This window comes from Pipistrellus hanaki, assembly GCF_964339955.1.
Source record: "Pipistrellus hanaki genome assembly, chromosome: 10".
Classification (NCBI taxonomy): Eukaryota; Metazoa; Chordata; class Mammalia; order Chiroptera; family Vespertilionidae; genus Pipistrellus; species Pipistrellus hanaki.
In genome coordinates this window covers 28,379,894-28,406,167 of record NC_140512.1, presented here as the reverse complement: position 1 = coordinate 28,406,167, position 26,274 = coordinate 28,379,894, and the positions used below count along the sequence as shown (strand labels likewise).

Here is a 26,274-nt window from a genome sequence, read left to right as displayed (position 1 = left end):
CAATGTAAATATATCCTAGGCATTTAACTTGAAAGAAATGCTAACATACACAGGAACACCCATATATGAATGTTCATAGCAGCTTTATTCTAATAGGCAAAAACAATCCAAATGCCCATCAAAAAGTCAATGAATATGCAAAATGCCATTTATAAATACAATGGCTACTACTTAGCAATAAAAGGGAACAGCTGTTGATATAAACAACACGGGTGAATCTCAAAAGTATTATAAATGAAAAGAGGTCAGACACGAAAGTCTACCTCCTATTTGATTCCTTTTATATGAAACTCTAGAAAAAAAACAAAAAACAAATCAGTAGTTTTCAGGGGCTAGAAGACAGGGAATGGGATTAATTAAAAAGAAATACAAGGTACCGTAATTTTTTAGAAAAAATAAAAATGTCCTATATGTTGATTGTACTGGTGATTACATGACTGCATACATTTAACAAAACTCATCAAACTGTACATTTTAAACTGGTAAATTTTATTATATGTAAACTACACTTCAGTAGAGCGGTGTGCTTGTTTGTTTTTAATTAAAGGCATTCTCTTGCCATGCTAACAAAAGCCAACCCGAAATAAGAGGCCAAAAACTTTTATAGTTAGTGAATCACTTCAGTAGGGATGGGACAAGGGGAGAGAGAATATCAGGAATTTTCCCTTCTGAGTCATTTTACTTGGTAACTTCCACTGCCTTTGTCCATTATTAGTACTGAACTAGGGGTTTATTAAAGTGGATCATTACTTGCATTTCATTATTCAAAATCCTGGTTTTTAAAAAATCATCTTTATGCCTTTTATACCGAGAAACATACCTGTCAAGAGCACAAGGTAATCATTTTTACTGGTCATTGTTTTTTCTCTATGTAGGTAAAATTACATCTAGAAGTTACATGGTGAGTGTGGATTCAGAGAAAGGGAAGTTGACTAGCTGAGCAATCTTTCATACAATAAAATAAATCAGAAAAGAAGGGGATAAGGTGAAAAATAAAAATCTCTATGCCCCATCCCGCTCAAACCACTAGTACTACTATGAAGTAATCAACACTAAGGTTTTATTGGGTAAACTTTATATATATGTATGTGTAAGATATATATATATATATATATATATATATATATATATATATATATATATATATATAATTGCTTTTTTTACAGAGAGGAAGAGAGAGGGATAGAGAGCTAGAAACATCAATGAGAGAGAAACATCAATCAGCTGCCTCCTGAACACCCTGCCTCCTGCACACCCTCCTGCACACCCTACCTGGCCATGTTCCTTTCTGTGTGGGTCTCCACTACACAGGCTGAGGGTTAAACACTTATCTTATACAGAAGTAGAAGAAACTGAGGCTCGGAGAAAAAAAAAAAAAGCAACTTGTATCACGTCCCCCAATTCCCCGAGGGGATCAACACCGATATCCCACACAGTCAGCACTCCGAGCCGACTCCAAAGCCAGCCATTGCAGTGCCCGCAACCAAGGTACGTGCCCTTGACCAGAATCGAACCTGGGACCTTTCAGTCCGCAGGCCGATGCTCTATCCACTGAGCCAAACCGGCTTCGGCATGGACTAACTTTTGAATCCCCTAGAATGAGTACTTCAGGCCATCAGAAATGGAAGAGAGCAAAAACAATCCAATGCCAAAAGGAGGTAGGCGAGCTGTCCTGGTGAAGGCTGCGGTACAGGGAGCCTGTCTCTGATGGGCGGTCAGGAACTGGACCGGGGGCCGCCGGCGCCGGCCTCTCCTCCGCGCCGGTAGGTGGCGCTGTGGCCAGCCGCGGCCGCCCGGTGCGCGCGGCGGCGCCGCTCTCGGGGCGGGGTGGGGCCGTCGCCAGAAGGTCTGGTGAGCGCCCGCTTCGGCCGCTCCGTTGCCGTCTCCCTCGGCGCCCGCCCGCCCGCCCGCTCAGCCCTGCACCATGGGGAAGCGGGACAACCGGGTGGTGAGTATCCGGCGGGAGGAACCGGGGGCCGACGCGGGGCCCGCGGCGGAGGAGCGGGGGCCCGCAGCCTTCCCGGCCGGGCCTGAGGGTCGGTTGCGGCGCTGGGACCCGGAGCCCCAGGCCCCTCCGTCCCAGCCCCCACGCGCGCGGGTCGGGACGCGCGTGCGCCGAGCTCGCAGCTGGCGTCTTGGGGTCCCCCTCACTCTTCGCTCCCTCTTCCCTCCTCTTGGCTCTCCTACCCTTTGCCAGGGCTCCCTGGCTCCCTACCTGCCGAACCGGGGCCAGCATCCCCCCTCCACCCCCACCCCCTTTGTTTTTAGAGCTGCAAGAGCTCAGGGGCGTCTGTTCTCGCCAATAAATCTGAGGTTCACGGAGGCGCGGGGGCTCGCGCCCCGCTGCACCCCGCTTCTGCGCGCCCCTCGCGCGCGCACCCGGGTGGGATGGAGGCGCGCCGGCCTCCCCCGCGGTCCTGCACCCCGCACCCCGCACCCCGGCCCCGGCCCCGGGCCCGGCGCAGGCGCGCTCCCTCCTGTTTGAAACCCAGCGCGGAGGCGGCGTTTGGCTGGGGGTCCAGCACTGCCCGGCGCCTAGGGGGCCCCGGGGAGGAGGGAACGGCGTGGAAATGGCTGGCTTTGGAGTCGGCTCGGAGTGCTGACTGTGTGGGATATCGGTGTTGATCCCCTCGGGGAGTTGGGGGACGTGATACAAGTTGCTTTTTTTTTTTTTTTCTCCGAGCCTCAGTTTCTTCTACTTCTGTACAAGATAAGTGTTTAACCCTCAGCCTGTGTAGTGGAGACCCACGCAGAAAGGAACATGGCCAGGCAAGTGCTTGGCATGGGAGTTGTTATTCTAGTAGAGGAGATTTAAAAAAAGAGCGAGAAGCGGTTATCTGATGGAGGTGTGAGGCTCCGAGGGCATTGAGCGGAGAAGGTGCTTTTGGCAGGAGGGATTGGGAAGAAGGCATTCTGGAGGGCTCCGAGGAAAGCCCAGGTGAGGCAGCAGACTGGATGGGCCGCCCACATAAAAGATGAGCAGTAACCGTAGGCGGCGGCCTTACGGGTTCCTAGGCTTGCCTATGTCGGAGGAAAGTGAACGTACTAAATTGAATGAACTCGCTTTTCTCGATTATTTCCTTTACTCAGTTGTTTGTGGGTTTTTGGGGGTTTTGTGTGTGTGTGTGTGTGTGTGTGTTGTTTATTTTTGTTGTTTTTTTTTGGGGGGGGGTTGCTAAATGATCTTTGCTTTTATGAAATGACTAGTGGCTCAGTGCACAAAATTCTTGCCAGTGAGGGGGTCCCCTCAGCCCGCCCGGCCTGCACACTCTCCAATCTGGGACATCCCTCTTGCAATCCGGGACTACTGGCTTCTAACTGCTCGCCTGCCTGCTTGATTAACCCTAACCACTCTGCCTGCTGGCCCGCTCGCCCCCAACTGCCCACCCCAGCCTGCTTGCCCCCAACTTTCGCCCTCCCTACCCCCCTGCTCGCCTGCTCGCCCCCAACTGCCTCCCCTGTTGGCCTGCTCGCTCCTAACTGCCTCTGCATCGGCCCTGCCGCCGCCACCACGGCTTTGTCTGGAAGGACATCCGGAAGGTCTCCCAGTCTAATTAGTGTGTTACCCTTTTATCAGTACAGATGGCATTTTCCATCTTCAAAACGTTTGTTTTGATTTTATGTAGTCTTCATGAGTCAAAGATGCCTTAGAAACAACTGTAGGGAACGTTGATTACAGGATTGAAGAGTGTTCTTCTCCCGCGCCCCTGGCTGTGGGTCAGAGCTTGTGTCCTGCTTCTCCTAGAGTGGACATGATGGTGGGCTGGAGCATCCTTCAGGCTTGAAGTGCTGAGTGTTTTGGCTCTGTGGTGTGTGTGGGCCTTGAATGTTTAGAATGTAATCAGGCCTCGGGTACAGGTTCATACAGAGGCCTGGAATGTTTTGTTTTACTTGGGAAATGTGTTGGTTTAAAGAATCCCTTTAAAGTATTTGAAAAATGTTCACCAGTGAGCTTTGCTAACCTCAGGGCATTTTGATAACTCTGGGCTCTGCTTATTCTCTGCATGGTGTCTTGGCGCAGAGTGTTCTGATGACATTTTGTTTGCACTTCAAAAGTTGTTGGTATGAAAACATGAAAAGACACAGATTGTCAAAGTCAGTGTTCCACTGTAATGGAGGAGGCGATGGAACTGTCTAAATTGGGACCAAAGCTTGGATCATCTGATGCTTAGCCCAGTAGTACATCATAATTCTTGATTTCAAATAAAATGAAGATATTGGTATATTTCTTCTTACATTGATAAAATTATAGCTTTAAAGATGACACAATTGCTTTTTTAAAAAACCATTAAATTCCAGAGGGGAAAAAATTTAAAATAGATTATATTTTAGAGCAGTGTTAGATTCACAGCAAGATTGAGCAGAGCCGAGACGGGTTTGGCTTAGTGGATAGAGTGTCCTAGGTTCGATTCCTGTCAAGGGCATGTACCTTGGTTGCGGGCACATCCCCAGTAGGGGGTGTGCAAGAGGCAGCTGATTGATGATTCCCTCTCATCGATGTTGAGATCTCTCATAGATGTTTCTAATTCTATCTCTCTCCCTTCCTCTCTGTAAAAAATCAATAAAATATATTAAAAAAAAAAAAAAAAAAAAAAGATTGAGCAGAATCTTGTAGAGTAGAAGCAAGTGGAGCTGCATGTATTCCCCTTGCCAGCATGTACACAGCCTCCCCCATTGTCAACATCCTGCTCCAGGTACATTTGTTACAATGGGAGAACCGACATGACACACCTTTTACCCCAAGTCCATAGCTGCATTAGGATTCACTTTGATATTAAGCGTGTATATATATATATATATATATATATATATATATATATATGATTTTTAAAATATATTTTATTGAATTTTTACAGAGAGGAAGGGAGGGAGATAGAGAACTAAAAACATCGATAAGAGAGAAACATGGATCAAGCTGCCTCCTGCACACCTCCTACTGGCGATGTGCCCGCAACCAAGGTACATGCCAGTTAGGATGATATTGAGCATTCTTGAACAGAGTGTGTGTGTGTGTGTGTGTGTGTGTGTGTGTGTGTGTGTTTTAATTAAACATTTTATTGTCGAGATTTATAAAGGGACCTTAAATCATGATGGTCAGTCACTCTTTATACCCATTGTTTTCCAGAAGTTTCCTTCGTGGGTTTTTGTTTTTTTTTCCCCTGTTACTTTGTACTCTCGAAGTAGATGTCTCCTCTAGATAAAAATAGGTAACTAAAGTAACAAATGAAGTTCTGCACATTTTGTCCTTAGTTTTACTGTATGCTCTTTCCAACCTGCCCACTTAAATTCCTGTGAGCCCAGTTTGCCATCCTGAGTTTCAAAAACAGATTGTTTTCTTTTACCCAAACTTATGCAGCAGTTTGGAGCCACAGGCTCCAAATATAAAAGCGTAATATGCTAATTAGACCGGACAGTTGAATGACCTTCCCCATGAAGCCACCGAGCTGCGAGGGCGGAGCTCCTTGCACAAATTTTGTGCGTTAGGCCTCTAGTTGTTACATATTAATACAAACATCTAAAGCGATTGAGTGATAGTGAAATGTTTCAAGAAATCACTCAACTTTTTTATTTTAACTAATTCATAACCAACCACCCTCTTAATGTTAGTATTTTCCACACTGAAGCATAACAGTAAAAAAGCCTTACCTTTGTAAAACAGTTACCTTTTTTGTTTTAAAAGTTTCTCGTGCATAGTAAAAGTATTGTTGCTCATTGATTATGAGCACAAACTGAAGAAGACAAATATCAAATGATCTCACTTATTTTTTGAATCTAATGAACAAATGAATTGACCAACAAAATAAGACCTGAAGCATGGAGGCATGGAACAGACTGATACACCCCGATGTGGAGCTGGGGGAATGAGAAGAGATAAACCAAAGAACTTATATACTGACAAATACCATTTGCTTTGATACCATTAATCCTTGCCTTAAACAAGAAACAGAATATTAGCCCTGCTGGTGTGGCTCAGTTGGTTGAGTGTCGTCCCATGCACTGAAAGGTTGCTTGATGGATTCCCCAGAAGGGGGCATGTAGGAGGCAGCCAATTGATGTTTCTCTCTCATGTAGTTGTTTCTCTCTCTCTCTCCCCCTCTCCCTCATTCTCTAAAATAAATAACATTTTTTTAAATGGCTTAATAAGTATTTTTAATGGTCATTTTAATGAAGTAAATTTTTGTTCTTTCCTAAAGGCCTATATGAACCCAATAGCAATGGCCAGATCAAGGGGTCCAGTCCAGTCTTCAGGGCCAACAATCCAAGATTATCTGAATCGACCAAGGCCTACCTGGTATTTGTGAAATAATTTACCTATTTATGAAGTTTTCATACATGTTTAAATGGTTCCTGCTATAACTTTTATTGATTGCCAAGCAACTGCCAGATACGTAATTTTGAAGTAATATTTGATATGGTATTTTTAAATGTATGAAACTCATGCATGAATGTAAAGCAAACATTTGAGAACCCACCACCCAAAATAGCTAACACATTACCAGGTAATCTTTTCACACCAGTTTCTTCTCTATTCCCAAAAAAAGAACTTAACCTTGCATTTTTCTTTTTAAAACTTGTTTCTAGTTTTTCTCATTGTAAGATTTTTGCTTTAAATTGATGTTTTTTGCCCTGGTTGAGTGGCACTGATCTTTTGTAAATAACTTTGATAGCACTGGCCTTACTATTTTTGGTGTCTTCCTTATTATTAAATATCATACTCTTGAGGTGACACATGACAAGCTTGTGAGTTGTGGTGTAGACTCCTAAGTGCCTCTGGAAGATGGGCAAGTGTAGTTGAAAGTTGTGCTTACATATAAGGGAATCCTTCCTTTGACTTAAATGGGAAGTAAGCATGTCCATCTCTTACAGAATTCATGAGTGTTATTGTTGACTGTTGCAGGATACCAGAAATATAAATTATTCCAAAACAATGTATATTTTGTTTTTAAAATTGAGGGGAATGAATGAATTTAAAGAGGATTGTGCTCAATCAAGTATAACATGTGTGTCAGAGGTCCCCAAGAAAAATCCAAGGTTGAGTAATTCCCCAGGACTCACAGATAGTTGTAATTGTGGGTAAGATTTATTTCAGTGAAAGGATACCAGTCATAGTCAGCAAAGGGAAAAGGCACAGGGGTGAAGTCTGGGGAAGACTGGGTGCAGGCTTCCAAAGCTTCCTCTCGTGCCGTTGCACAGGATGTGTTTTAATCCCCGTGGCAAGAGCTGTGATAACACATGTGAGATGTTGCCAAACAAGGCAGTTCACTGCCTATCAGAGGCCAAAACTCCAGACTCCCAGAAGGAATGCAGGTGTTCATCATAAACTGTAGAGTTTGTACAAACAGGCATAGTAAACCACTCTTATAAGGAATGGTAAGGACCCACCTAAAATCCGAGATCCTAGACACCAGCCAGAGCCCACTGTGTAAGCAGGCCTTTCTAAAATAAGCAGTCGGTGTGCTGTGCTCTCTTTTCTGCACATGTGTGAGGTACATTATAAGATGGGTGATTTACTAATAGAAGGTAGTGTTTCAGTCAAATAGACCTTAGCTCACTCTAGTGCTGAAACTACTAAAGCTTTGTGACATTAGGCATATTTCTAAACTGCCCCAGACTGCAGCTACAGTAATTTAATTCATCTTGGGGTAAAAGAACACTTTTTCTCATAGGATTGTTGTGAGAACTGAAGGAAAATGTATTTAAAACAGTGCCTGTAACATGTAGTACTCAAATGTCTCCTGTATTAAACTTTTATAATCCATGTTTAGAAAAGGAGTGATTAGTGTTATCTGATAGACTTTATTGTGTTAATTGATTCACAGGGATGTGAACACAAATTCGAAATGCATCAACACTGGAATGGAGATTTATAAGTTAGGATACTAAGAAAAATTTGTTTATGAAATTTTGTTTTATTTATAAATATCCATCTCTAATTTGAATTTTTAAAAACAAATTTTTACATTCTATTTTTTAAGGGAAGAAGTGAAAGAACAACTAGAAAAGAAAAAGAAAGGCTCCAAGGCATTGGCTGAATTTGAAGAAAAAATGAATGAGGTTTGTACCTTTTTTAAAAAATAGGCTAATGTTGTAAGAAGAATGAAATAATTTTTAAAAAATATATTTTATTGATTTTTACAGAGAGGAAGGGAGAGGGATAGAGAGCTAAAAACATCGATGAGAAACATCAATCAGCTGTCTCCTGCACACCCCCCACCCCCCCCTCCTGGGATGTGCCCACAACCAATGTACATGCCCTTGACAGGAATTGAATCTGGGACCTTTCACTCCACAGACTGACGCTCTATCCACTGAGCCAAACCGGTTTCGGTTGAAATAATTTTTTAATAAATGAAGCGTTTTGGCCTACCTCTTTAGTTTAAGGGGGCCCTGTATTTCATAGGTATTTTTGTTTTATTGAGTACAGGTTTGTATGTATATGTATGACTGTTTTAAGAAAGAGAGGAAAATCATGTTTTCCCTTCTCTCCCCCATCCAAATCTTTTATTTATTTATTTTTTAATATATATTTTTATTGATTTTTTACAGAGAGGAGGAGAGAGGGATAGAGAGCTAGAAACGTCAATGAGAGAAACATCGACCAGCTGCCTCTTGCACACCCCCTACCGGGGATGTGCCCGCAACCAAGGTACATGCCCTTGACTGGAATCGAACCTGGGACCTTTCAGTCCGCAGACCGACGCTCTACCACTGAGCCAAACCGGTTTCGGCTCCCCATCCGAATCTTATTCTGAGATTTCCATGGTGATATTTGCTTGCTTTGATTACAAACACATGTCAGCATTTCAGCCACAGTATACCGTATTTTTCGGACCATAAGATGCACCAGTTTTTAAAGAAGGGAAATGAAGAAAAAAAGATTCTGAAACAAATAGTGTCCTAAAATATTTTATGTGCATTAAAACCCAACATCACAGTCATAAACACATGTAATCAACGCTGTAAAGTAAACAGCAGCATTTAGAACCATTTTAGAGCCAGGCAAGCACACAGAGACCACACAGAGCCGGGCAAGTAAAAAAACTTTTTTTTTACAGTATATGTGTAGGCTATATTTGGACCATAAGACTCAGGGACTTTTTCCCCCCACTTCTGGGGGGAAAAAAGTGCGTCTTATGGTCCGAAAAATACGGTAGATTAATTTAATTTTCACGGTTTGGAAAAGGAATCTAACCATGTTTGTTAGAAAAATAAAAAATTCCTAGCCTCAGTAATACCAAGTCTCAATATGCAGTGGAGAATTCCTATCTCTTAATGTCCTCTTTAAAAACAACTGCAAAGGCTTGTTTGGTGATAGAGTCGAGGATTCTGACACCTGGAGTATCTTGTAATTAGAGGCCGGATGGGTGAGAGAATTGAGAAAGTTAACATAGAAGTATTGGAAGGGGATAGATGCCCTCTGATGGTGTTTATAACCTTTTTGCAGAACTGGAAGAAAGAACTAGAAAAACACAGGGAGAAATTACTAAGTGGAAATGAGAGCTCGTCCAAAAAAAGACAGGTAAGACCATGTTTACTTTACTGCTATCCTTAATTTCACAGTTGGGTTTCCATAATACTGCTGTGTGCTATTATCAATAGACTAGAGGTCCAATGTGCAAATTCGCGCACATTGAAAGGAAATTAATTAGAAAAAATATTTGAGAGACCAGGGAGGGACTGCAGGAGGTCCCCAGCAGTAAGCTAACCTACCAGTTTGAGCATCTGCCCCCTGGTGGTCAGTGCATGTCATAGCGAGTGGTCCACCAAACGGTTGACTGATCAGTTAGAGTAGACACTTAGCATATTAGGCTTTTTTATATATATAGATACATTTGAAAATTTAGCTTATTTAGGTTTGTATTTTTGTTTGCTTACAGAGAAAGAAAAAAGAAAAGAAGAAATCTGGTAGGGTGAGCAAAACTTTTCCATTTTTCTAAATATTATAGTTAAAAGCCTACAAAAAAAGTAAGAATAATTTATATAGTCTGTATACTAATAACTCTTTGGAGGTCCTTTCATTATTATGGGTGGTTTTGTTCTAGTTCTGATATAAAAGACAGGTGTCAACCTCCTTATAACCTAGTAACTCTTGTATTGCTATTAAAGAGGGGAAATTGGCCACCATTGCTATATCTGTTACTTGTTGAGCCTTTTCTGTGAGAAAATGTGGCATTTGACATTTTAATACTTACGTCTTATGAAGATGGTATCTGTTTCTCAGACACTAGGTTGATTTTGTTAAGTATTTGAGAGACTTAGTAAAAGAAAAAATTCCTGCATCTCACAAGCTTTAATTGTTTTGTGCTTGGTCAAGTATTCATCTTCTTCTTCATCAAGCTCTGATTCTTCCAGCAGTTCTTCAGATTCTGAAGATGAGGTAAGGTTTGTCTATGATGACCCATGAAATATCTCTAATTTCTTTAATGACAAAGGAAACACATTATGAAATATTAGTTAAAAATGTTTATTTGCAGGTTGGTTTTAAAAAATATATATTTTATTAATTTTTTACAGAGAGGAAGGGACAGGGATAGAGAGTTAGAAACATCGATGGGAGAGAAACATCAATCAGCTGCCTCCTGCACACCCCCTACTGGGGATGTGCTGGTAACCAAGGGTACATGCCCTTGACCGGAATAGAACCTGGGACCCTTGAGTCTGCAGGCTGACGCTCTATTCACTAAGCCAAACTGGGTAGGGCAAGGTTTTTATTACCTCTGAGAGCACTGATGTAAATAGATATTTAGATATTTAAATATTGATGTATATATTTTTTAGATTTTGAATTTGTCTTCATTTAAAAATATGAGTAGAAGAAATGGATTTGAAAAATGTAAAATGCTATTTGACAAGATGCTAGGAATTATGTGTGACTCAAATCACTTGACTTTTTATAAAACAGGGAAATGATACGTTACATTTTAAATATTAAGTAAAGCTGATCCTTTCATTAACTTTTGTATATTGATAAAGATTTGATAATACCAAAATGTTTCTATTATATTTTTGAAACAGAAAGCAAATATTTCTAAAAATGTTTTATATAGGATAAGAAACAAGGAAAGAGGAAAAAGAAAAAGAAGAACCGTTCACATAAATCTTCTGAAAGCTCCATGTCAGAGACTGAATCAGACAGTAAGGTAAAATTACTTAAGTACCGTATTGGATAGTGAAGACATGTAATTAGGTTTCTCTTTTAGTTCTTCCTATCTTAAATTGCTCTCAGTTTCAAATTGAGATGTTCTGTACCACTTACTACCTTACATATGGCATTTAATTGTTCTCTAAGTTTTTTCACACATATGTTTCTTTCTCAACACATCCATGATAGTTTTATGATAAGCCTGGTTGGCATTATTTTTCCCTTCTATAATAATAAAAGGGCAATATGCTAATTAGACTGGATAAAGCTGGGGGTGTAAGGCAGCCTGGGTCCAGGGAGCCAGAGGGAAGCTGGTGCCAGCAGCCAGGGGAAGGAAGGCCTACTCTTGCATGAATTTTGTGCATCGGGCCTCTAGTTTTCATGAAACGTCAAAGTTGAGCCCAGCTGGTGTGGCTCCATTGGTTGAGCACCGTCCCATGTATCAAGAGGTTGCTGGGTCGACTCCTGATCAGAGCACATGCCTGGGTTTCAGGCTTGATCCCCAGTGGTGGGGGCATGTGGGAAGCAGCCGGTCTGTCATCGATGTTTTATCTCTTCCTCTCCCTCTCCCTCTCCCTCTCTCAAAAAAAAAAAAAAAAAAAAAAAAATCGATGAAAAAGCTTTTTTAAAAAAAAAGTTCAGAAAAAAATGTCTTGCTTAAATTTATACAGCTAGTATTAGAATTAGAACTTGAATATGTGTTCTATCTGGTCTAGTGTCTTTTCTACTGTACCTAAGTCTGTTCTGTACTAACCAGAATTGTTTGACAAATATGCTCTTAAACATTAGTGGTCATAAGAAAACGTGCATGTTGCAACAAAAATGTAGTTTCCTGGGCCTCATTTTCAGAGTCTGATTAGTCTCAAAAGTCTACATTTTTAACAGATGTCCTCTGATTCTGATACCGGGTGTCCATGGACCACATTGGACAGACTGTCCCAGGCTCCCAGGAGAGCAAAGCAGCTGTTTTGTTTTGTGGCAGATAGTTACTTCCCGAGTGAGATTTCTTCTGACAGAATGCTTGGAGTCTAAGGAGTATTCAGCAAAATTGTTTTTTTTTTCTCTTTTAAAGCAAAGGAGCCAATCTAATGATATTGATAGCTAATATGTATTGAATGCCTGCTACATGTTATTCACAGTTCTAAGCAGTTGGCATGTTAACTCAATTCCCTCAAAACCCTATGAAGTAGGTATTTGTTATCCCACTTTATGGGTAAGAAAAGCTCAGGGAGGTTATTAATAACTGGAACTGAGGGATTCAAAAGCAAAAATTCTTACCTCCTCTCCTTATAAGGAGAGTAGGGAAATCAGATTGGTAGATGTCTGAGCACACAGTGAATTAGAACTCCCATGCATAAGACCACCACAGGCAAAATTAGGCAATGACAAAGTCTTATAGTAAAATACACCATGTGGTTTTCACAGTATGTCATTTTTAGTGTACATAGATTTGATTCATGGACAGATACATGAAAAAGCCTATTTCTTTATAATCACATGTATACACAACACATTTCTTCTATATACTTTTGTAAAATATATTTTATTGATTTTTACAGAGGAAGGGAGAGGGATAGAGAGTTAGGAATATTGATGAGAGAGAAGCATTGATCAGCTGCCTCCTGCACACCCCCTACTGGGGATGTGCCAGCAACCAAGGTACATGCTCCTGACCGGAATCAAATCTGAGACCCTTCAGTCTATAGGCTGACGCTCTATCCACTGAGCCAAACCAGTTAGGGCTCTTCTATATTTTTAAAATAAAATTCTGATACTGAAGTAAACTTTTTTCAGTTATAGAACCAGTCACCTTTTTGGTATTTTTATCTTTATGCTTTTATGCTGTATCTTTTACATTTAAAATTGATTAAATATTTGTTTGTTTAGGATAGTTTAAAAAAGAAAAAGAAGTCAAAGGATGCAAGTGAGAAAGAAAAGGTAATTATAATTTTACATTGCCTTAAAGTAGTCTGTCATACAATACTTCATTTAAAGGAATAGACAATATGTTTCCCTTTTTAACTTGAGTTTTTTTGCTTTTATGGCATTTCATATTGACTTAAGGAAATTATTTGTTGGTTTCATTATTGATTAGAAGATAGAAGAATATTCCTGCAGTAATTTAATGGATTATCTCAGATTACAAATTTTAAGTAATGGAGATTAAATATTTCCTTTGTTCAAGTCATTTTAAAAGAGGCCCTTTTAATTAAAGAACATGGACTTCTGTTTCAAATTGAGTAGATCATAGATAAGTTTTGAAAAACTTATTTTATCTTTATTTGTGATTTAACTATAATTAATTCTGAATTTATCCCTACCCATTTTCTGATTTACATTTTAAAATCTTGATCTGATTATTAAAAACTAGAGGCCTGGTGCACAAAACTTGTGCACTCGGGGGGTGGGGGGTCCCCTCAGCCCAGCCTGTGCCTTCTCGCAGTCTGGGAGTCTTTGAGGGTTATCCGACTGACAGTTTAGGCCCACTTTCCTTTAGACATCCTTAGCACTGCTGCAGAGGCGGGAGAGGCTCCCGCCACCACCGCTGCGCTCGCCAGCTGTGCGCCCAACCTCTGGTTGAGCGGTGCTCCTGTGAGATCAGGCCAAAACTGGCTCTCCAACATCCTCCAAGGAGCCCAAGATTGTGAGAGGGCTCAGGCCAAGCTGAGGAACCCCACTGGTACATGATCAGGATGCTGGCCAGTTGGGGAGGGACCTCAGGAAGGCTCCAGGGCATGTCTGGCCCATCTGCTCAGTCTTGATTGGCTGGGCCCCAGCAGCAAGCTAACCTACCAGTTGGAGCGCCTGCCCCTGGTGGTCAGTGCACATCATAGCTACTGGTTGACTGTCTGCCCAAGTCAGTGCATGTCATAGTGAGTGGTTGAGCTGCCTTAGCATATCATTAGTATATTACACTTTGTTCGGTTGAATGGCCGACTGGTTGACCAGACACTTAGTATATTAGGCTTTTATTATATAGGATAAAGCCTAAGGAAAGCAATTACTAAATGAAAGAAAACTGAACAAGTGTCACTGTATTTTACTGTCTTTTAATATAATTTTTAAGAGTGGAGGTGAAATTCACATAATCTATTATCTTAAAATTACAATTTGATGGTGTTTAGTGTATGTGCAATGCTGTGCAACAAACACCTCACTCTAGTTTTAAAACTTTTTCATCGCCCCTTTGAAAACAACCTATAAAGTAGAATATTCTAAACAAAAGCAACATAACCACATAACCTCTGATGACCAGTGTTTCCCAACCTTCTCTCATGATGAGAATCACCTGGTGGAGTTGTTAAAACACAGATTCCTGAATCCCAACTAAGAAGTGCTAAACTAGAATTTTTGGGAACATATAGGTAAAATTGTATACTTAACTAGTGCTCTAAGACAAATTTTATATACAGAGCACTAAGTTAGGTATGCAATTTTACCTATATGTTCCCAAAAATTCTAGTTTAGCACTTCTTAGTTGGGATTCAGGAATCTGTGTTTTAACAACTCCACCAGGTGATTCTCATCATGAGAGAAGGTTGGGAAACACTGCGAATCTGCTTTCTTATGTCTATGGATTTGTGTATTCTGGATATACCATAAAAGCAGTCATACAATATGTAACCTTTCCTGACTGACTTCTTTCCTTTAGTGTAATGTTTTTGAGGCTCATCCAAGTGATGGCATGTATATCAGTACTTAGTTCCTCTTTATGGATGAATAACATTCCATTGTATGTATATACCACAATATATTGATCCATTCATCTATTAGTAAATATTTGAATTGTATCTACCTTTTGGCTAAGATGAATAATATTGCTGTGAACATAAGTATACAAGTTTCTGTATAAACATAATGTTTTCATTGATCTTGGGATATACCTAGGAGTGCTTTTCATATCAATTTGCAAATAAAAATTCACTAAGACACTAAAAAAAGAAACTTGTGGCCAAGTTGGGTTAACTATATGAATTCAAAGATAAGTGTATTTATATAATTTGTGATGTAAACTGGCCAAAAGAAACCATATGGTTATTTTAATAGTGATTCAACATTAATTTCTCATTTTAAAAACCATTATAGAATAAGTGATTACTTACATGTTTTTAAAAAAATGTATATGTTACTGAAACTGGTTTGGTTCAGTGAACAGAGAGTCGGCCTGTGGACCGAAAGGTCCCAGGTTCGATTCCGGTCAAGGGCATGTACCTTGGTTGCAGGCACATCCCCAGTAGGGGGTGTGCAGGAGGCAGCTGATGGATGTTTCTACCGTGTTTCCCCGAAAATAAGACATCCTCCGAAAATAAGACCTAGCGCATGGAAAGATAAGACATCCCCTGAAAATAAGACCTAGCGCAACTTTGGGAGAAAATTTTAATATAAGACACTGTCTTATTTTCGGGGAAACAGGGTAGCTCTCTCTCTCTCTCTCTCTCCCATCCTCTCTGTAAAAAATCAATAAAATATTTTTTTTTAAATGTATATGTCATGGGGTTATAAAACCAAAAGCAGCAAACAAACAAACCAAACAAACTCATAGATACAGACAACAGAATAATAGTTACCAAAGGGGGCAGAAGTACCAGACACTTTCTCCTTCTTTAGAGGCAGCTATTTCTGAATTAGTGTGCATCCTTCCTTCCACATTTATACATATATTCATAAATAGTGTAGGGTTTTTTATTTTCAAAATGGTATCACGTTTGCTTCTGAAACTTGCTTTTTTCAGTCAACATTGCTGTTGGCATTTATCCCTGTTGATACTCTCAAGGTTGTTGCTTGTAGTATTCCATTATATTAATTTGCCAGTTATAGCTCCATTCTGATTGTGGACATTTGGATTGTTTTCATTTTTCAGTAATGCAAACAGTGCCTCAGTGGCTGTTTTTGTATCCATTTTTCTTTTCTACAAGTTATTGTTAATATTCTGACATATATTTGGAACTAGGACTTCTCGGTGCTAGGATGTACACACATTTAACTTGTCTACCTTTTGCTCACCAAAGTGCTTATTATTAATTTGCATTTCTGCTAGTAGCATATGATAGTATTTTTGTTACATACATACTTGTCAACACTGGGAGGCTTTAGCACTTTTAACTAGTGTGCTGCAGAAATTTTTAAAACATGGCGATACCTGACTAGTCAAGGGCACTGACTTCTTTTTTCTCAGAGTGTCAAATGAAAAAATGACAATCAACACAACAATAGTTGTTCAATGTGAATGAATAAAAATTGTACCTATCTTTTTGTCAGATTGGCAAAAAATATCTTTTTTGGTGTGCCACAGAATTCTATTAATTAGTTTGTGTATACCATGAGATGAAAAAGGTTGAACATCACTGGTATGGATGGTTGAGCCTTTCCATTTTCTTCTTAGCCATTCAGATTTCATTTTCTGTGAGCTGTGAATTGCCTGTTTCGTCTTTGCCCATTTTTTTGTTGGGTTGTTTGTGATCTTTCTGATTGATAAGAGTTAAATATTTTTGGATACTATTACTCTTTTATACACATAACTATCATCTTTTATGCCTCTTAATCTTGCTTAGGTTTTCTGTTTTAAGGGATAGGTTGTAATTTTAAATCATATATATCAATCATTGTTTTAAGTCATATATATCAATCACCATTTTTAGTTTAAATTGTTGTGAAAGTACAATGTGATGTCCAGTTAAAAAATATAATGGAAGAATTGAACAGGACTTATTTGGAGGAAACTGTAAAGCTATTCAGAGATGCATGTGAAGATTTAATAAATGTTCCTGGGTATGACATTCCCTACTAGATGTTAAAACATTTTAAATGCTTTCATTAAAAGAATGTAGTATGGTACAAAACAAAAAACAATGGAACAATATAGAGTTCAGGTTAAAATTTTTAAGTGGTTGTGGAATTTAGTATATGATAAAAATGGCTTTTCTTGGGACAAAATGACCAGCCATTTGTGAAATATAAAGCTGGGCACTCATTAAAGCCAAATAAATTCTAGATAAGTCAGTTTTAAATTATGGAAATGTAACTAGAAATAGACATGTTGAATATAATATTGGGGTAGTGAAAGACAGTGCCTCAAAAAAGTTGTGACCATATAATTCTAACTCTGAATGGCAAAAAAGATCACAAAAAATAAACTATAAATGAAGTTTAAATATAATGAACAGACTTAAGAAAAAGTAGTAATACATCATTCAGAAACGTAGTGATCTTCAATATTAAAGAACATTTCACAAACAGAAAAATTGTTAAAATATGTGTTTAGTAATTCTAAAAGTAAATATAAACTGTGATCCAATAATCTGACATTAATATGATAAAAGTGTGACTCAAAAAATGAAATAAAAAACAATTGTGGGAGATTGAGAAAATCATTTGAGTGAAGGCTATTTTGGTCTTTGCCTTAGTCATTATTATTAGATCAAGGTTTTACACTTAAGTACCCTTCACTGTATTTCAACTTTGTTTTTAATAGCAAAGAACACACATGGCTGCCTTCCAGAAAGAGATTGGTTAAGTAAATTGTGGCATATACTTTCAATGAATGTCAAAGGCTGCCATAAGTGACGATGTAGTTGGCATGGAAAGATACTATTGAGTGAGAAGAGCAGGTTCCAAACAGCAAGTATTGGGGTAAACTTGTAAATATACACATAGGAGGATGTTTACAAAAATCTTAATGGTTTAGGTAGTGGGATTTAGGTGAATTTTCTTACAGTGAGCATTTATAATTTCTACCAAAATAATAAACCTGTTAATCACCTGCAATTCAATACATAAGATCATCACTGTTAGTTTATTTTCTACATGAATTTTTTGTTTATATCTTCAAAATTGGGTTCGTGCTGCATAAAGTTTTATATTATTTTTATATTTTGATTGGGGTGAGCATTTGTCATTGTGTGGTTCTGTTTTTGTTGTTAGAAACTACTTGAGACATACAGAAAAAGTATATGGGAAAATAGTAAAATGATAACGAGCATGTCCACTTTGAAGCTTTAGTAAATCCTAACACTTTAGTTCTTAAAAATATATATTTAAGTTCTAAGTTCTCCTCCATTCTCACTCTGAGACTCACTCCTTCCCCAGGTGTGCACTTTTTCATCATTAAAAATACTTAGAGACAGCTGAAACCGGTTTGGCTCAGTGGTAAAGCGTCGGTCTGTGGACCGAAGGGTCCCAGGTTCGATTCCGGTCAGGGGCATGTACATTGGTTGCGGGCACATCCCCGGTAGGGGGTGTGCAAGAGGCAGCTGGTCGGTGTTTCTCTCTCATCGACGTTTCTAGCTATCTATCTCTCTCCTTTCCTCTCTGTAAAAAATCAATAAAAATATATAATAAAAATACTTAGAGACAGATTTTTTTAAATGTGAATATTATACTTAATGCACTAAAGGAATTATTGTGCACAGTTCCTTTTAGATCATTGCAAATAATTATCCATTGATTTTCTTTTCTACAGCACTGTCTAGATCAGGCCTGTCTGATCCAACTTTGGCTAGAAACAAAGGAATTAGAATACAAGGAACCCAAATCTTGTACCGTCTATATAATTCCTTATGACTTTGTAAAATTCTATCGTGTATAGTTAAATAAGAAGGATATTACATCAAAGTGGATATGTAGTTATTTCTTTTTAATAAAAGCATTACTTCATTGGAATTAAAGACTGAATACTGGTAAATGTCACTTATTTTTTTATTATTATTTTTTTAAATATATTTTATTGATTTTGTACAGAGAGAAAGGGAGAGAGAGAGTTAGAAACATTGATGAGAGAGTCAGCTGCCTCTTGCACACCCTCTACTGGGGATATGCCCGCAACCAAGGTACATGCCCTTGACCGGAATCGAACCCGGGACCCTTCAGTCTCCAAGCCGACTCTCTACCCATTGAGCCAAACTGGTCTCGGCTTTTTTTTTTTTTTTTTTTTTAATATATTTTGTTGATTTTACACAGAGAGGAATTGAGAGGGACAGAGAGTTAGAAACGTCGATGAGAGAGAAACACCAACCAGCTGCCTCTTGCACACCCCCCACTGGGGATGTGCCCGCAACCAAGGTACATGCCCTTGACCGGAATCGAACCCGGGACCTTTCAGTCCGCAGGCCGACACTCTATCCACTGAGCCAAACTGGTCCAGGCGGTAAATGTCACTTTTAGACATCTCTAAAATGCAAATGGATTATCATTTCATGATAATTGGAAGAAATGTTACTAGAACTTAGAAATAAAATTTGCATGGCATAGTAATATGTCAAGGTACATGTATTTTTTTGTTGTTGTTTAATAGGACATTAAGGGGCTCAGCAAAAAGAGAAAGATGTATCCTGAAGATAAACCTTCATCATCTGAGTCTTTGTCAGAGTCAGATTATATTGAGGAGGTAAGTATATGATTAAGTCTATTTTCTTCACTATAAAATGTCTAGTTATTTGATTTAATAAATATTAATTGAAAAGCAAAATACTTCATAAGTATTTGATTTATTTTTCTAGTTTGATGTACCAAGAAAAAGAAGTTTCATTTCAGAATAATTTTTGCATTTTTCCATAAGATAATTATATTACTATTATTTTACAATTAATCATATTCTCAGATATCTTTCCAATCTGAGATATGTATGTTATTTTTATTTTTCTAATATTTTATTGTATTTTTAATTACATGAAAAATGCTGTATGGTATAAAGTAGATTAAAACCCGGCATTCACAACCAATGGACACAAAACCCTGGGGAGGGAGGGTATGTATGGAAGGGGGAATGGTAAGATATGTACACAGATGATAATTTAATAAAAATATATATAATAAATAAATAAAAAATAAAACCCGGCATTCCTTTGTTTTTGTTTGGATCTGCTATTTAGGGAGTACAAAGGTGATGAGGTGGAGCAGAAATATTTACGTGATCTCAGTTTTTCTATCTGTAAAATAAAGGAACAGGATGAGGTCATCTATACAGTCCTTTTCAGCTGATATCCCTGTCTTAAATTTTGTACTCTTAGAATTATAGTCCATTTTTAGCTTTAGATCTGTGAAATAGGGCCTATTACTCTCATTTTTTAGCAATATTTTGGAATGCCCCCTGAAATGAAATTTGTAGCTTTGATATATATATATATATATCTCCTATACATTTTTTATATGTTACTGTCCCCTAACAGAAATAGAAGAAATACAAGAAAATAATAATTCATAGTTTTTATTAAATTACATTTCAATATGTAGATGGTTGAGTATATCTTAAAACCCTGTACAAAGTACTTTCTGTTCACAGTACAGTAAATTTAACTTCTCTATTATAAATAGGCTCATTATATGAATGTCTAGCAGGCTATTTGCCAGTCCTGTCGGGGCTGTCCTGGACATTGTGTGACGATATCATCTGTGTTGGCCTGGTTAAATGTAGAACTGCCACCATGCCCATCATTGTTATGATAAGATAACAAAAAATAATTTCCTGAGTGCTATCTAGAGCATTTATCCTAATACATAAATTACATTACATTGGACGTAACATTATTACATGCAAGCTTTAGCAACTTTGAATTTTATCTGTATCCAGTGTACCATACTTTAAAAGATTAAAATAAAATATTAATGGAGTAATAATTGTTACTTAAAAGAATTTTAATTAATTAATATACTGCATACATTATGTGTATAACTGTTATTCATTGAATATCATATAGAGTTAGAGAAATCCCCACTAGATTACAGGCACTTCCCTGATGGTGGATATAATTTCCATTTTACAGATGATTAAACTGAGGGTAATACATGGCAGAGGTAGGACTCAGAACTTGGTCTATTTTATTTATTTCAGTGCTCATGTTTTTGTTGTGGTTTTTTTTTTTTTTAAACATTTTATTGATTTTTCACAGAGAAGAAGGGAGAGGGATAGAGAGCTAGAAACATCGATGAGAGAGAAACATTGAACAGCTGCTTCCCGCACACCCCTCCACTGGGCATGTGCCCGCAACCAACGTACATGCCCCTGACCGGAATCAAACCTGGGACTCTTTAGTCCACAGACCGACGCTCTATCCACTGAGCCAAACTGGTTTTGGCAGTGCTCATGTTTTTTATCCGTTGCACCTCATTGCTTTTTTAGGTGCTGAAAGGGAATATAAGAGAAGCCCTTTAGAGATTTGAGATCTTAATTTCCCTCTCTTTAAAAAACATTTTTTTAGCCGAAATCTGTTTGACTCAGTGGATAGAGCCTCGGCCTGTGGACTGAAGAGTCCCAGGTTCAATTTCGATCAAGGGCATGTACCTTGGTTGCGGGCACATCCCCAGTAGGAGGTGTGCAGGAGGCAGCCGATCGATGTTTCTAATTATCTGCCCCTCTCCCTTCCTCTCTGGAAAAATCAATAAAAATATTTTTTTTTAATTATTTTTAATTTAATCCTCATCGTGATCTAACGGGTTTGAGGTTATACAAGGCACTTAAGATGTCATTTGATTGTCAAAATGTTTTTGACATATACATTTTAAAGATGCAAGGTATATTAGGGAATGAAAAAGAAATGCCATGAGTGCAAGTTACATATTTGTCTTTTCTCCACAAAAACTTAAACTTTTTAGGTACGGGCAAAAAAGAAGAAAAGCAGTGAAGACAGAGAAAAAGCAACAGCAAGTATCACTTATGTTTTTACATGGCAACAGTATAGCTGGTTTTATTTAATATAAATGGAGTCATGGTAAAGCATGATTGCATTTACTAGGACCAAATAAATATTTATTGTGGTGTTCAGCTTCCCTTAATGGGTTGGAGAAAATTAAGTTGGTTCAGGGAAAAGTAAGAATGTCCTTGTGCCAAGCATGTTCTGTTTCCGTTTCGGTATTTTACGGTTAGAAATGTAAGCTCAAACTTTCAATTGACTTTCTGAAGGTGTAGAATGAAATATGATATTAAGGTATGGTGATTCCCTTTATCTTCAATAGTAGTTACTTCCAGATCAACCAAACCTGGTAATAACAGTAAAAGCCTCTCTAAGCTCACTCTGCAGTGAGTAATAACCTGGAATATGACAACATAAATGGTTCACTAATGAAGATTATTCTTTTGATCATTTCTAAAGCCAGCCCTGCTGTTATGCAGATTGAGAAGTAGGAAAGGAGGAGGAGGAGGAGAATAAGGGAAACAGAAGCAGTATTCAAAGTAGACCCACCTAGAGAAAGTGAATAAAGATAGCTTAGAGTAATGCAGACTCCTGTCAGCAAAGTAACCTGGGGCACTTAGTATACAAAGTACGGACCATGGCCTTTAAAGGCATTTTTTTAGGGGGAGGTGAAATAAAAATGAGAACATCATTTGTAGATTTGTAACTCCCATCATTTCCCTAGCTCTTAAGATGGGGGTCCTTCTCTGATAAGAAGGTTCATTTTGGTAATGTGTGATTCAGAATTAACATTCTGGTGTATAGGCTGATGTTCCAGCCAACTGAACCACTGGGCATGGCCAAAACTTATTTTTAAAAGCCCAAACAAGATTTTGGACTCTTTGTCCCTGTGTACTTGACTTGTAATGAAAAGAATGATGAAAGTTAGCTGAGGTCCACAAAGTGTTAGAGACCTGTGAGAGAGAAGGGAGGATTATGGAAAGTTAAATAGATAAGGAAATGAGTGGGAAGCTTTACTTTAATACCCTTTTATGTCTCTCTTCTTGCTTTTTATTTTCTTCTCCTAAAACAGTCTATCGTTTGATATCATCTTTCCAGTATCTGTTTCTAAAAGTTCCACTTTCTCTTCTGCATCTGACGCAGTCACAAAAATCCGAGTTCAGCAAAATTCTAATTCCATCTATCCAATGACAATTAGACTGCTTTTACAAGGCTTCAATGGCATTTTCCACAGTCAAGCATCTGTTTTACTAAGCTAAATAAGACTTTTGAACTCATATGCTAGGGAGTAGGAGTGTCGGGGAGAGGTCAATGGGGGAAAGAAGAGATATATGTAATACTTTAATCAATAAAGAATTAAAAAGACTTTTCAACTATCCGTCAGTATTTTGTGCCAGGTAGTTGTTAACCTAATTCAAGTGCTCTCAGTCTAAGCAGTACATAATAACTGTTTCTATTTACTTAAAAATGGCAGATTTAATAGATATGTTCTTTGAAAACTGATTTTTGCATAAACTATTGTTTTGCTGTGGTGTGGGGATTACTTTGCAATAACTACAGTTTATCTTTAGAAAGTAAATAAATGAAATTAGCAGCTGATATCATGTTATTTTCTATGGGAAATTTTGATTAAAGCTACATTAATGTGCTAATAATTTAAAAGTCTTTCCTTACCCTTTTGGAAATCGAAAGCACTCTTCATGATTGATATTGGTTATTGAGACTTGTCAAGAAATGTTTTGAGTAGCTTACTTGATTGTGTGGATTGTTGAAATAACTGTATATTAGCTCAGAAGTACTATGGTAAAGTTGTTTTTAATTTGCATATTTTCATGTAGAAATGTCTAATATGGAACTATCTCTACAGGAAAAGACAAAAAAGAAAAAGAAGCATAAGAAACACAGTAAGAAAAAGAAAAAGAAGGCTGCTAGTTCAAGTCCTGACTCACCGTGAAAGGCAAAATCAGGATTCCCTTATAAAGAAAGTGCAATGTCTGAGGAGATCTCAACTGTGAAAATAATGACATATTTACTAAAATGCATGACCTTTGTTGTTTCTAGAATTATTCCTGGATTGTTCAGTAGCCACTCAGATGCCGCTGTGTGAAAGGGCTATAAGAGTTGCCTGCTCCTTGAACATCTGTCTTCGTTCTCTTCCATTGCTTAATAACTCTGGGAGATAATATGCTGCAGTCGTACTGGTGGTTGACATTTGGGAATAAAGTTAATATTTTTGACTAGAAGTATCGAATGATAAATCAACAGAAATTGAGTCTGGCTACATCATTAAGGTGTAAACAGAAATGATCAGATGACTCTAGGTAATGTTTTTGAAGTAGGGATTACATTGATATTTTAAAATCCTTACTCTGTAGATAAGTGTATTTTAATTTTTCCCTCCTGTATACTTTTATTTACTTGGGGAAGGAGCTTTTAAGGGTGGAGGTGGTTTGCTATTTCTTTAGCTAGCAGAATAGCGTGCCTTTTATCCTCACACATCCTATTTTTGCGGACACAGTAGCCATGCTTCATGAGGAGATCAGAGCTGGGTATGACAATCTTGTGCTTTATTGAGCTTAGTTACATCCTTGGTCTGTCATATGCTGCTTTGAGTGAATCAGAGAAGCAGCCTTTTTCAGCACGAGAAAGCCTGAGAAGCTCTGGAATTTACCTCCATTTCAATAATACTGAATGATTTTTTTTAGCATTAGAATGTGTTGTAACATTTGGATTAATTTTGACTACACTTTGGCTTTGGGAAGGAGTCATTTCCAATAGACACTGGTACTTTTTGAACTTGATAGCTAAAGATTCTAAAATGCATGTTTTATACTGTTAAGTTTTAACCAGTCAGGAATATTTTATGTAACCAGTGATAGCTATTTTTTGTATGAATTTTGTTTAGGCTGTAATGTTTAGCTTTTATTAACTTTTTATTCTTGCTATCTTAAATTCCTTACTGCATTTAATGGCGTTCTTGCCAAAATATTTAGCATGTGAAAAGCAGAGTTTAGATTTGGTTTGGTTGGTTTTGTTTGTAACAGCTTCATATTGAAGCTGAGACTTACCATATACAAGTTGAGTGGCAAGCCTGGTATGCTGTGTCTTGTTACATAAAGCTCTTGCCAGAATCTTAGTAAATATAATGTTTTAAAAGTTTGTCTTTGTATATTCATAAAAAATATGACAAGTTAAACTTAAGTGAGAATTACATTATTGCTCTTTCTGTGTCATTTTACTAAGATTTTGTGCCTCGTATCTCCTGCTGTGAATTGTTTACTAGTTATGTTAAAAGGAACTGATAAGTCATTTTCACTTTACATTTTTATATAACCGGGTAATATGAAATATAATTTGATGTATAACTTTGCCTGTGTGCTAATTACAGTGGTATATGCACAAACCATTTTGGCATGGCAAGAGGCTGAATAAATAGCTATTTTACTTAAAAATAGCCCTGTTCTATCAGCTTCCTTTGAGTCACAAGTAAAGTTATAATGGTTAAGAAACACTACGAGGTGTTAAGTGATAGGAGGATAAGACATTATCTCCCAAGTTTTTAGCTGAAAAAACAACTTGTTCCTTGGTTAGTTTCTTTAAATTTTAGGCATAAAGCTTCGTACTGTTACCTAATAAAAGATATCTATATGCCATTGAGAATAGAGCAAGTTTGAGGGCTATTTTGTACCCAAAAGGAAGTTTCTCAGAATTGTTTATGAAAATGCTAAAAGATAAGTTATTTGATGATCAGGGTTTTACTATGATCTTAAAAGGTGTACCTTTGCAGACTGGTCCAATATATGATGATTTTGTTCCACTAGAGGCAACGGTCTGTTTTATTAGACTGGGGAAGAAAGTGATGTGGCAAAAAAATGTACTCTTTCCAGGCTGTTGACTGTCTGGGAGATAACCTTTTTCATTGTTTCTCTTGTGGTAGCCTTAACAGTCTCCTCTTAAGGTATGGGGAGAAAAATTGACTAGTAGTGTTATGGTGCAAGTCGACATCTCTTACTTTCTCCCTCCACCAATACCATATTACTCAGATAATTATGCCAAGGTAACAGACAAAATTGATGAGTGTCTGAACAGAAAAATTGAAATATACCAGTGCTACCTCTTTTTGATTGTTTGGGGTCGTTTGGTTGCCCTTAATATATTTAGGTGTTTTAAATACCACAAGAGTGTCCTGCGTTTATTTTATCTAGAATATGGGTTCATAGTCTATCAGTCAAGAAGCGCTATAAAGCCTTATGCCCAATTTTCTTTCCTTTTATGGCGAACAATAGACTAACCTCAGAGAACTGAGAGGAGAGCAGTATTCAGACTTAAGTGACAGGTTTCAAACTTTTAAAATTGCCCGTTTTGAACTTAAAATCTATTAGATTAGAAGAGTTTTAAGAAAGCTTTCCCCCACCAGTTGTATTTGCCTTATTTTAAATTTTGTTTCTATATTTTATTAAAATTTATTTTAGTACTTTTTTTTTTCTTCCTTACCACAGTGAAGAC

The 26,274-nt window shown here is 38.0% G+C and overlaps 1 protein-coding gene across 3 annotated transcripts; it reads left to right on the top strand.

Moving 5' to 3' along the window:
• The first annotated feature begins 1,799 nt into the window (after window positions 1–1,799).
• On the top strand, window positions 1,800–25,220 carry FAM133B (family with sequence similarity 133 member B). 3 transcript variants are annotated; one of them, XM_084897456.1, is made up of 11 exons: window positions 1,800–1,948; window positions 6,195–6,292; window positions 7,977–8,055; window positions 9,446–9,520; window positions 9,879–9,911; window positions 10,316–10,378; window positions 11,049–11,141; window positions 13,031–13,081; window positions 19,434–19,526; window positions 21,731–21,778; window positions 23,636–25,220. In XM_084897456.1, the coding sequence occupies exons 1-11, from the start codon at window positions 1,925–1,927 to the stop codon at window positions 23,720–23,722; spliced, it is 744 nt and encodes a 247-aa protein (XP_084753582.1). In that variant the 5' UTR covers window positions 1,800–1,924; the 3' UTR covers window positions 23,723–25,220. The 3 variants fall into 3 exon arrangements, with proteins under 3 accessions (XP_084753582.1, XP_084753584.1, XP_084753583.1); XM_084897457.1 differs by lacking the exon at window positions 1,800–1,948 and adding an exon at window positions 2,687–2,769; XM_084897458.1 differs by lacking the exon at window positions 13,031–13,081 and having other exon boundaries at window positions 1,810–1,948.
• The last annotated feature ends 1,054 nt before the right edge of the window (window positions 25,221–26,274 follow it).

What these genes read in the sequence shown, in the direction of transcription:
- FAM133B (XM_084897456.1), top strand. Translation starts at nt 1,925, where the DNA reads ATGGGGAAGCGGGACAACCGGGTG. An exon ending in ATGCAAGTGAGAAAGAAAAG is followed by an intron (nt 13,082 to 19,433) that starts GTAATTATAATT and finishes GTTGTTTAATAG; the next exon opens with GACATTAAGGGGCTCAGCAA. An exon ending in AGTCAGATTATATTGAGGAG is followed by an intron (nt 19,527 to 21,730) that starts GTAAGTATATGA and finishes TAAACTTTTTAG; the next exon opens with GTACGGGCAAAAAAGAAGAA.